Raw genomic sequence first — 13,044 nt, 5'->3', positions numbered from 1 at the left:
TTATCTATATTGAAGTCTTTCAAAGGTGGCCCTTCCTCTGAAATTCTCATCAATCTGTTCAGAGTTTCATTGTTCAGGTTGGTGCGCAGTCTGGACTTAATTCTGTTTTGGGTTGAAAACCCACGCTCACATGTAACACTGCTTACTGGAATCACACAACAAATTTTAAGGCATGTACATATAGTGGGTAACATGGACTCATGATCTTTTGTGACTTTTAAGCAAACCTCATGCAAGTTCAAGTCTTTATAACTTCCAATGACAAGTCTCTTATAGGTAACATACTCTGATCTCAATTTAACAGGGTCAACATCAAAATGCTTTGCCAATTTCAATATTTCCTCTTTCCCAAAAGTTGATAAACATGAGACATTTTTCTTAAGTACATTTGGATCCAGAACACTTAGCATTTCCAACATTCCTAGATCACCAAACCTATTTCTAAGATTTTCTACTATCTTTGCAATGTATTGCTCAGTAACTCTGTTCACCATTTCTTTCTGAATATCTACATATTTCAAATGAACAGAATTTGTATTATCACTATCCCCATTCAACAAAATGTCATCATCATTATTATCATCATCATCATCGTACTCATCAAACCCTCTAAACCCATCAACATTTTCTGATACATTTTCTTTAACTACAGAAGCTTTGCTTTCAGACAAAGGCCTTACATACACATATTTTGTATTGTCTTCTTCTGAGCTCACAAAGTCTAACAGTTTATCCATGTAAACACCTTCAGCCTCCAATAGGTCTTCCAAGGCCTCACAAGTAGCAGACACAGCTGGGCTTATTCTGCTGAAATCGAGTGCACTGGATTGAAATGTCTTACTCAGTCATCCAATGAATGGTAATATGTCCATCAACAATTGTGTAAAACCTGTAAACTTGTATTATACAACTTCATTTAATAGTCCTTTTGCTACACTGTTGGTTACAGCTTCATGTTCAAGTGCTACAACTAATGCAGGATACGAGCGGTACAAAACTTCAACAGCATTCTGAAGTGAAAGCCATCGGACTGAATGGATGTTGGCAAACTTCAGGGATGGAAGATTTAGCAGAGACTGAATTTCTGATAATTTATTGGACCTCAAGGCAGAATTGGAGAAGTAGTAGAATATATTTGTGACTGTTCTACTGTATGATTCCAGTTCAGGGATAGATTTTGTAGCTTGGGAAGTAGCTAGAGAACAACGATGAGCAGCACAATGTACACCAATTAAAGAGGGAGCAAAGTCTTTCAGTCTCTTAACAACACCATTCTTACTTCCTGTCATCACAGACGCACCATCAGTTCCTATGCCTACCATTTTACTAATGTCAATTTGTTTTCTTTCTAGACAGTCTTTTATCTTACATGTGATTGTTTCTGCATTTGCGTGAGATGTAGTTATCAACATGTTTTCAAGAAGAGCACATTTTACACCATCCTCATCAAGATACTGTATGTAGGCAAGTAACTGTTTTTTGTTTCCAATGTCTGTGCTCTCGTCAATAATTAATCCATACTTTTGTGAACGAATAATAGCTTCATACTTGCCCTCCCAAATGACATCACTGATTGATTGGTGGAATTCATTCAGACTGTAATTGGATGTGTACAGAGGTTCACAAGATTTGTCTTTGATAAGTTCAACATTTAAATTGTCTGCAAGATCAATGAGTTCTTTGAAGGCTGATTTTGGAAGTTCATGTTTGGCCTGATGGTAAGCACATTTCATGTAGGATGTAATGCTGTCAGCTTCTTTGGTGAGAATGTTGTCAACCTGTTTTGGTAACGACTCTTTACCCTTGTATTTTAATCTGGTGACTGAAGCCTTGTGCTGGTTAGCTGAAAAGATGCAAAATATAGCACATTTTAATCTTTCTACTTTAATATTCTAGTGATACGTGATAATCGTCCTATTAAGTGTATGCTTCATTTACTTTATGACATAGTCCACTCGGCAGCGAAGCCATTTTATAAAAAAAACCGACATGTTTTTTAGCTATCGAGATGGGTAAGGATATCAATTCTTAATGTGTCTGAATAATGATTATATACTGCTTTGAATTTAAAAGACTGCATGGTTAATGAAAGTCTCGAAATTTTAATGAAGCATCGTTTGTACTTATCAGTGAATAAAAAGTTAAACGCTAGAGACTGTATCATTTAAAACAACATATTTCCACTTTAAAATATTAATATTATATTTAATTTATTACCTCCCTTTTATATATAGAGAGAGAGAGGGAGAGAAGGAACAAAAAGTCGTATTTGTTTGCTCTCTGCACTGTTAATGAATACGCTTTTGAAATGAAGACACAAATACACCTATAACCCCAAATATTTTGCAGGAAATCGGAAGCATACGAGGACATTTTGGCGGGAAACTGCACGTACCTATCATGTCACTCTTTCCGTAAAGATCTTACATACGCTATTGATTATAGTTCCGTGTCAAAGGAAACGTTTTTGATCTAATCCAAGAAATTAAGTTGAATAAACTACATAGATGTGCTTCCATAGTTATTATACCGATCAAATTCGGTTCCGTTTCTGCTAATATATCATTTATTCTGTTGTGTTTTCAACTTACTTGATGAAAATATTCCATTACATATTTAAATAAAAATCACCGAAAGTATGAAAAATGGAAACTTGTAAGACAAAGTCCTGCCTCCTGATTTATCCGACGAAGGTTTTGTTTCATACGAATGTCGTACAACAAGAAGAACATTCCATATATGAAACAAACGCAATAAATATTAAGGAGACATTGAAGCAAAGATGCTTTTTAAAGTCATTATTTAATCAAGTATGTGAAATAACTCGCTAAATTATTGTAAATCCAAAGAAAAATGCGAAACTGTTTCTCTGTTGCTATGAAACTATGTACTACAACCGTTCTATCTATTTTGACGCTACCCGTTTTACTCCCGTTTATAAACTGCTGTTACTGTTTCATTATCAAATATTTTTCTATTTTGTTTTTTGGTAATTTCTTGCCGAAAGTATAAATTTTTTAATTGCACCGGTTTAAATATTTAATTTAAAAACAACATTGATGTTTACGAACGCGCGGTATGAAATTTTACCGGTATTTTTTTCAAAAATTGGCCGTTTTTATATAATTTTTCTTTTCAGTATGTTAAAATGTCTGTCATTTCGTTACGACGGAATATGTTCATATAAAAGACTTAGAGTAGAAAATTTTCAGATTAAAAGATGGTTATATGCTATCACGGATCTCGACGCAACCATCGGATATATATAATAAAAAAAAGCGTCAGTTACGTTATGACAGCCAGATTTATCTAATTACGAAAGTTCTCGCTGCCATTCTGGCATTTAAGATATTGGAATCAATCTTTATTTTTCATATAATTACATGTGATATATTTAAAAAAAAAAAAAAAAAACGACAAAAAAACAACAACAAAAAACTAACAAACAGATAAATCTACTTACAGTCAGCGTGTCTGGTGTGATTTGTAGTTTTCCCCGGCTTCGAGTGACCACGTGCATATGCGTTATCCAATTTACATTCACGACACACAGAACAATGCCACACACCATTTTCATCAGCAACGTACCATTCAAAACTATCCTGATTTAAGTTTTTGATAAATTTCTTTTTGGGACTTTCAACAGTTTCTGAGTCTGATTCTAAAGCTCTTTTAACACCACTAGAGGACTTAAAAAATCCAAATCCATTTAATGTTTGTTGCGACATTTTTGTGTATAAAACACGTATTATCACTATTTCTAAATGAACACTATCATAATCCTGACATATATCAAATTTAAGAAGTGATGGAGCTTGGATTTTGACTTGCATTTTATACGATTATGATAGGAATCGAGTCAAATATCGAATCAAACTGACAAAAAATAAATGGAGTGTAATTAAAACAAATGCGGTCAACTTTGTTATTTTTTCTTTAATCATCGTTTACAACAATCACATCAATTGCAAACAACTTATCAAGTCCAATTTGATCGCCAACTACTATTAATTGGTATCGGACTATTAGCAGCCAATTTAGCGGCGTCAACCCGAAATCGATTGATCATCTTGTGTTGTCATGGTCACGTTTCGCCGCGCGTGCCTCGGTGACATCCTGTATATTGCATAATTGTGTTTACAAACTCTACATCAACACAGACTGCGCACTTTAATGCCGATTATGTTTTTATCTCATCCAAAATTTCAGGGCGACTGTAACTTCGCTTTTCTGAGCGGGAAGGGCGAAATGAAATATTTTTAGGCGAAGTTATCGCTCAACTTCGCTCAAAACGCAGTCCCTGAAGATGTAATAACAATTGCTGAATACACATTTACACACACGCTGATAGCATAATTTAAGCTCCGCCTACTGCAGGTACTTGTGAGATTTTCGCGAGAAGTATGAAAGCTAATCAAATTATCTGTTACGCTAGGTGATTGTATGCAGCCAATTAGCGCTGCAGTTACGTCTTTGACACTGTGTTTAATTGTCAACACGTGAGAGTGCAAAACCAACAATAATTCCATAAGCGTTTCTCAGTCTGGATGCAGTACTCGTTTAATTAGCATGATTTTTTAAACAAATTAGGAAAATTCGGTAGCCGGGTCGGGCTTGTACCTGCGGCAAATCGGTAGCCCGAGCTGAAATTTGATAGCCACGGGCTGTCAGACTACCGCGAATTTCGAACACTGCCATTATCTATCTATTTATACTGCATTACCCCTCTTTACGAGTATTATGTGCAGCTGCGCGCCTGTACAAGAAATTTAAAAGTAGAATTGACAGTAGAATACTAGAATACACAAACAGCTAAATTATTGAATAGAGCCTTTGAAATAAATCAAAAATATTATAAAATAAGAGTAGTCCAAAATATTAGATGTGTACATGCTCATTTTACCTTCAACATTCATTATTTTATATTTCATTTTTAATCTGCATTGTAACGTCTAAAAGGGCCCTAATATGTAGAATGTAGCATTTTCTCAAACGTAAAATATACGATATACGCAGATTTAAACAGTTTAGCCTACCGTTATTTATCATATTGATAATTCTAGTAATATATATCGTTTAAATTTACCTTTAAAAACCCTTATATCCAATGTATGCCAATTGTGTACAGTTTTCAATACACATTCCGCCATTTTTCAAGCATATGCTGCAGGTTATAATATATTTAGATGCGACTTAGACGAAAAACAACGTGAACTATTTGCCAATTGATTTAGAGCGAAAATATTTCGTCTAAAATTGATTCTCAAAATAAATTGTATTTACACAACACTCGGAATAGACCGGCAATGTTGCACACCACGTTACACAGCGATACATACAGTTGAAAGAAACAACTCGATATTTATACATGAAAAGTAACTTTTATTTTGTAATTATTCACATATGCAGTTGAAAAAAGGATTATTTTCGGTGTAAGTAGTGTTCTTTCACTTCGGATTGGGTTATGTTGTTCGTAATTTGAAGAATAAAGGCGACATGATGTGTGTTCACTTCTGGCTACATGTTATAAATGGCGATCCGATAAGACCGGACATAACCGATAGACGTCAAAATGTTAAAATATGTTATGTCAGGTCTTATTGATAGGACTAAAAATATGAGCTGATAAACAAACGCTAACCTTGTTTAGCTTTTTGCCCGACCTCTCTGTTCTGCTTAACATTCTTGAATAATTTTGATTTGCTGCCATGCAAAATTTTGTCCGAAGTTCAGTTGTTTACCGAATTACCCATCTTCACCAAGCAAACAAATGACGTGACTTATACACACGCCATTACGCCGCTTGACAGAACAAATAGGCAACCCGTATCCTCGATGATTTTATCCAATAACACTCCATTCCAGATGCAATATCTTCCTAATTTGAATTGCAGAAAGCTAAAATCCTGAATAAATGCTAACATGAGTCACTTTCCGTTTCCTCAAGCGTTTCCGTTATAAAAACTTTTATGTAGTAATTGCAAAATTATATGGTATGCATACACTATACATTTGTACCATGGTCTCACGAACCTAATAAAAGTCCAGTTTATAATAATAATCGCGTAGATATGTTGGAAAGAACAAGATGGCGTCGTTTTAAGAAAAAAATTAAAAAAGTAGTCCGCCAGGCTACAAATCACCCAGCACGCAAGCCTATATGGGGCCCATATGGGCTATATCTGGGAAAATGTACCATACGGGTCCCACATGGGACCCTTATTGTAAGTATTGGCCCATACTGGACCCATATGGGACCCATATATAATGTCCCAGTGATGTGAATTACAAATGTATTCATTTTAAGTTTATATGTGGTGTAACCAGTATATAAGTTCATATTTTAAGTTTTCTTCGAAAATTTGTACATTTTTTTAAGTATCAGAAGAAACATGTTTCCAAGAAGGGTCCCATCTGGGTCCCATATAGTGTAAGTATTTGCCCACATTGGACCCATATGGGACCCATATACAATAACTCAGCGATGGATATACCAATGCATTCATTTTAAGTTTAAAAGTGATGTATCTAGCATAGAAATTAGTTTTTTATGGTTTCTCCGAATGTCTCTACGTTTTCTTTTCTCTCAAAAAGAAACACCTTTCCCAGAATGGTCCCATCTTGGTCCCATATTGTAAGTAGTTGCACACATCAGAGCCATATGGGACCCATTGAAGCGATACAGCAACATCTTGACTTTAAGACTATAAGTGTTGTCACTAGTATAACAATCCTTTTTTCTATGTTTTCTTTGAATTCTAATACATGTACATTTCTCTGGTCTCAAAAATATGTTTCCCAGAAGGGTCCCATATGGGTCCCATCCCAGCAAACAAAAGACGTCTTGAGGACGTCTTTAGTTGGTTGTTTTATGGTCATGTCATCTGTGAACAGAAAAAAGACGTTCTTTTTCGTTGTTTTACCTACGAAATAAAGACGACTTTTAAAAGACGTTTTAAAGCCGTCTCTGTCTATAAGAAAATGCAAGTTTTCGTTCTTCTTAGCTGCAATAACATTTACAATATAAACTGTTAGAAAAAAACTATGCTATTAGACATACCGGTATGTTGGATCGAAGGTTTGATAATTTTTTACTTCATAAAGAAAAAACGGTTATAGCATTTTTATTGTATTTTCAAAATAAAATTACTAGGCTTACAAAAATCATGAAAATGGACTAATACTAGTAAATGTTGGGGATTTTTTTTGCACTTCCGAAATTATTCCTAATTGTTATTAAAATTCGACTGTTGTCTAAGCTATTTCGAAATCGTGTAATTACTTTTTAATAATAACATTCATTCATTTTAAAATATTCAGGAAAGCTAAACTGGACATTGGGAACATTTATAATACATGTTTGTAACCATGGTAACTAAGGGTCCATCTCTCTCTACACATGTTATCTATTAGTCACGCCAATGGTTTACACACTATTCAGTTAATTTGATGGAGGTTTAAGTTGCAATACAGAACAAGTTTATTCATTATGTACAGAAGGGACCGATGTAGAAAAAGTGAGTACAATATTTTAAACATTATTATAACATAATAATTATATAATTATTCGTCAATAACTTGACGCATTTATATGACATCTATTTTAACATCATTAGCCTTTTTTTTATCTGCATTCTACTTCCTTAAAAAGATCTCATACTACAAACTTAGAGAAAACATCTCAGAAAATGTTGATAATAGTTTAAATGCTTCCATTAAATGTTTAATCAGTACATTATTTATCAAAACTGTTTTTGCATTTCTATTTAATTTACGGGAAAATGATGAATGATAATTATAAAAAAAACTCGAATTTAAGATATTTCAGGTGATATTAAAGCTATAAATTACGACTTACTTAATTTTCATGGACAAATGCTCAGACTGACATTATTTTTTCTACTTTACAGAATGCCTTTACAAAGAATCTGATGAAATGAGTTGGAAATGCAATAGATCAAGATAAAAAGGTCCATAATGATTCTGAAACAACTACATGTGCAGCTACAATGTTTCAGACAGTTGACAATATCAATCACTCAATAAGACCCATACAATTCCAGAACGCCCCTAAATGACCCATACTATATATACGACATGGGACCCAGAAAGGTCCCACATGGGTTATAAGATCTGGGACCCATAAGGGGCCCACATTGGTCCCATATAGTATATCCCATATGGGACCCATGCCAAAATGGTTTGCAAAACCCATCTGGGTCCCATGTGGGTAGCCCATATAGGTCCCATATGGGAACCCATATGGGTCCCACATGGGTCCCATGTAAGCTTGCTAGCTGGGCACTGACTTGTATATATTTAGACAATTCAGATTAAAACCAAGTGGGGTTTTCCCTCATGACGTCAGAGTGTAAAAATAGTCTGGTTTACCGGCCCCTCCTTCACTGTCGTACTAAAATGCATAGTACGACGGGAACCAGACAAGTCTAAAATAGCCGCAATATAGGTCATATTCATCCGCTTTGTTTTAGGTGCTCTTCTTTATGAGAGGATGTAGAAAGTGGATGCGCTTTGCCGTTTTGCACTAAGAAGTGACGGGCTTTCATTTTCCCGTCTTAGTTCCATTGGAGGCGGAGCTTACGCACCGCCCCAAAAATCAGTTTGTGTATTTAAATTGCTACCCTGCAAACCTGTGAAACGGTTATAAGTATAAACGAAACAAAAAGCAAAACCGGTGGCAGTCGTATGTTTTTACTGATGACCTATACACACAAAGGGCCTTAATATATATAGATAAGATGTCGTGCAATGTCGTGCGCTCGAGATAAGATGACGTGCGAACGATATAATATGTCGAGCGCTAGAGATAAGATGTCGTGAGCTCGAGATAAGATGCCGTGCGCACGAGATAAGATGTCGGACTCACGAGATAAGATATCGTGCGCTCGAGATAAGATGTCTGTCGTGGGCTCGAGATAAGATGCTGTTTGCTCGAGATAAGATGTCGTGCACACAAGATAAGATGTCGAGCGCTCGAAATAAGAGGTCGTGCGCTCGAGATAAGATGTCGTGCGCACGAGATACTTTTAATCTTTTAATGGATTTCTTATGAAAATGCAAATGAATGAAAAAATAACTTTTCAAATAAATATCAATCGGCCTTTGAGAAATTTTCATTTTAGATAAAGACCGGTTCCAGCCGCATTGACAGCAGAATGAATGGTGTGCCCAGTTTCAGGCTGGTATCCCACTGGATGAGAAGGTTGGAGTAAAGGGACCAGCAGGGCAAAGAGGCTGATATCCCGTTGGGGCCCTGCAGAGCAAAAGAGACAGGTACCCAACTATATGAGAAAGTTGAAGTACAGGATTTGGAGACAAAGGGCTGGTATTCCGCTGTGAGGAGGTTGAGCAGAAGGTAATGCTTAAGGACACCCTAAGGGGTCAAGGGGTGACTTGCTTTGACGTAATTTTCTCCACATTTTTGAAGAATAAACATGATGTATAGCATACCAAACTAAAGGTGAAAGATTGAACTATACCATGGTAGATCTACTATTGTAATAACATTGTATGCATCACGTTTCTTTTAAGATAACAAAATATGTAAAAGTCTGTTGTTATCTTCAAACAGATTCAACTGTCATATCTGTACTTCAAATGAGCCAAAATTTTACGTGTAGTATGGGAGGCCCATAAACTACCAAAGTGTTTCAAAACTTTTCCCGAAATTGCCAGAAAAAAAAGTTACAGACAAATCAAATATTTCTGGGTATCTGTTCCCTTTTCCGAGTAATTAAAGGTGACATGTTTCAAGAGTGGGTTCATTTATTTAAAAACTGTGGTACGTTTTTATAGAAAACCATTCAAACGAACAGAATGCCAGTTTTTATGCTATTTCATCCATGAATAAAGGAATTAAATCATATCAAACACTTCACCAAGTTGTAAATTTCAGCTCTGAGAAAACGAAGAAAATGTATAATGAGAACTAAATCTTTAGGCCGCACCTTCATGAAAGCTTGAACTTCCCTTACTTTTCTGCCAACGAATCAGACTACTTCAGTCTTCCATTCCATGTATTAACAGGTCCATATTTTTGAACATTATTTATAATTATTCACAAATAATTAACCCTCTCCACCAAGGCAGCCAGTCAAAATCAGTTATAGTTTACCTGATGATGACGAAAATCACCTATATAATTTCGATTGCATCAACTCCCATTAAGGCTCCCTCTAGAGCCTTGAATGGCCAAATTATAATTATTGAGATTCAGGAAATCAAATGCTAAGCTGATGGTCCAGAAATACAATGACTAAATATATAGCTAGCTGGCAGTTCTTTTTGGAAGGGTGTAAACACAATTCAAATATTTACTATTAATCCTTGAGATTCATCAGCTTGAGTTTTATATTCATATCTTTATTTATTTATTTTTCTTTTGCATCTGGTAGAGGAAAGTATGGTGAATTTATATGAAACAAGTAACCGGGTATTGTAGACTCTTCCACGCGTTCATACTACATATTAACTCTGTATTCGCTAAGACAGATTAGTGTAACAGACTACGGGTATTGCAGTGGCAATACACAAGTCGTCTACCGGTGAAAAAAAATTACTTGACCGTTTACTTGGCGTATATGGAAATCAAAATAATTTTATGAATTAATGGGAACCCGTGAGTAAATTTATTACAATGGCAACGTAAATCAGTCAAAATAATGGCTTATAATCAGCTTCAAATGTAAGATAACTAAATTATGACGGTGTCAAAAACTTGAATACTACCGGGTATTCTAGAAGTTCAGGGCAACATAAATTTACATTAGTAGTTTTTGAATTACTTTAAGTATAATAGTAAGACATGACATTAATAAACTGTCTGTAGCATTACACAAACAAGCGTTTTGAATCGCATCAAATTTCAGCATATGAACAAGTTGGTGTAACATGCGTATATCTAAAGTTGGGAAAAAGAAGTCTGCTTGTATGAAATACGAGGAACCCCTTCCCCATGCCATTTTGGCCTGGACTGTGTCGATGTGATGTAAAACTTTAAACGTTCACGCACACCACAAAATTATCTTTTAGACCTTGGCTATTAAGTTTTGGTTTGTTGGGTTTTATATCACAGCAAAAATTCCAATTTTGAATGATGGTCCCAGGTGCCCTTCCAGGCATTATTACAGGCTTGAGCAGGTCCCTAGGCAGAACCAATTATCTTCAGTAAGCCACATATAAAACATATTCAGCAGCGTTGTACAATAATAAACAGTTAAAGAATAATAAAGCAACAATTATTACATTAATACACATGCAAGCCTCAAATAGTCAGTCGTCAAAGCTTAAATGCACAACATGGTATTTAGTATATTATTTATAGAAAATTATCCTAATGCCAGTGATATTTAAACATAGATATACATCACATCAAATTTATCGATTTATGAGACATGTACAGAGATTATAAAATAATGATATAATACAAATTCTTTATCAAATGTTAGGTTTAAACAAAAGAGAGGCTTGTCACGAATAAAGCAAATTTGTTAAACTACCACAAAGTATTTCATTTCTAATAACCCAAATAACTTATTCTGAATTCACATATTTACATATTAGTACGGGGGCCAATAATGTCTACATGCACACCTACCTTAATTGTTCGACAGGACCAACTCTTTCAAAATAAATAATGTTCCCATGAAAAACTCTTTTCAACTATATATGATTTCAGTTTTCATGACAACCGTTTATTTTTGGAAAGAACAACGATATAGATGATAATCAGTCATATCTTGGTCAGTCTTGGTGATAAAACAATAAAAATGGTATCAAAATGGAGCGAAGACGTTGGTCTTTAAATAGCAAATAATAATAACAATAATATTAATAATAATAATAATAAGGCATGACCTGTCAAACTATACCAAGAAACTTGAGAGCAAGATATACACTCAGTTCCAAAAGAAAGTGTGCACTTCGTTTTCTGTTATTTTTTCTCGGTTATTTTCATGAAAACTTATAATGTTTGGTACCAAAATTTAAATCAGTTCGTAAACAAATTGGTGTGCATTTTAGATTTTGAGTTATACATGAGAGTTAGTGTATGAAAAAATGAAACAAAAACGTCGGGGAATTTTTTGAAATATTTAAAACTTAAAAAGTGCACACTTTCTTTTGGAACTGAGTATAAATTGCTTCAGAATCAAAGTGTAATCAAATGTCATTCATAAAGAATAAAGTGAATTTTGGAGAGCCTATGATCTTCTTTTGTCAGTTGTTTTCCATTTTATAGATAATATGTTCTAAAGCATCACATAATTCAAAACAGCTAACCAACAAGAAAGCAAATATGATATAGTAGGTAACATTAAAGCGAAAATATCGTAAATCACATCTTAATCAAGACGTGCAGAATGTGATTCTTGTATCACTGCTGCCTCAGATTGTGTGCAGTTCATATTTTTCAGACATTTCATCCTGATTTTAGATTCAGATTTTACTAATCCATTCAATTTTACAATAACAGAACACTGTTTAAGCTTGTGCTAAGGGCATGAGGGCAGTTTCACGTTTCACTACATCTAATCGATATCTTGCTAAAACTTTTGAATAGCATTTAGTATTTGTTTCCTCGACAATTGTGGTTTTCAACCACTTAATATTGTTCACATTCTTGACAGCCTTTTGCAATTTCATGAGTTTAAATCTGAAGATTAAGTTACTTAAACTACCTGAATTTCTCATCTTGTTGTTTAGTTTTTGTTCAGTGCTGCTTGTCTGATTTTACGTTATTTTACTACGTTAGTGGTAAACCTATAATTGCATTAGTTATGTACCGTCGGTATTACTCGAGGCCAATTGTCAATTGGCTTAAAATTCAACCAAGAGCACAAATGATCAGACCTTAAACATTTTGTTCAGGTTTATGAGGTTAGGTCTAGGGTTTGGCTATTTTACATACTTGGATGACGTGTTGTTTTTACACAGTAACCATAGTCTAACGACTAAATGACTACGTCGTCACAACTCTTGGCATCTTAGCATATTCGCCCGTTTTCTGCACAAGTGTACAAGCAT

The 13,044-nt window shown here is 34.7% G+C and overlaps 1 protein-coding gene across 1 annotated transcript; it reads right to left on the bottom strand.

Annotated features, from left to right (window-relative positions):
- Positions 1–902: 902 nt before the first annotated feature.
- LOC128559217 (SCAN domain-containing protein 3-like) lies at positions 903–3,728 on the bottom strand. The gene is made up of 2 exons (XM_053550430.1): positions 3,464–3,728; positions 903–1,843 (listed from the first exon to the last, which is right to left on the bottom strand). Exons 1-2 carry the CDS (start codon positions 3,726–3,728, stop codon positions 903–905), a joined length of 1,206 nt encoding a protein of 401 aa, XP_053406405.1.
- Positions 3,729–13,044: the final 9,316 nt, after the last annotated feature.

Source organism: Mercenaria mercenaria, chromosome 9 (assembly GCF_021730395.1).
Source record: "Mercenaria mercenaria strain notata chromosome 9, MADL_Memer_1, whole genome shotgun sequence".
NCBI classification, from domain to species: Eukaryota; Metazoa; Mollusca; class Bivalvia; order Venerida; family Veneridae; genus Mercenaria; species Mercenaria mercenaria.
This window is presented reverse-complemented; position numbering and strand designations above follow the sequence as displayed.

What these genes read in the sequence shown, in the direction of transcription:
- LOC128559217 (XM_053550430.1), bottom strand. Translation starts at nt 3,728, where the DNA reads ATGTCGCAACAAACATTAAATGGATTTGGATTTTTTAAGTCCTCTAGT. An exon ending in TCACACCAGACACGCTGACT is followed by an intron (nt 1,844 to 3,463) that starts GTAAGTAGATTT and finishes GCATCTTTTCAG; the next exon opens with CTAACCAGCACAAGGCTTCA.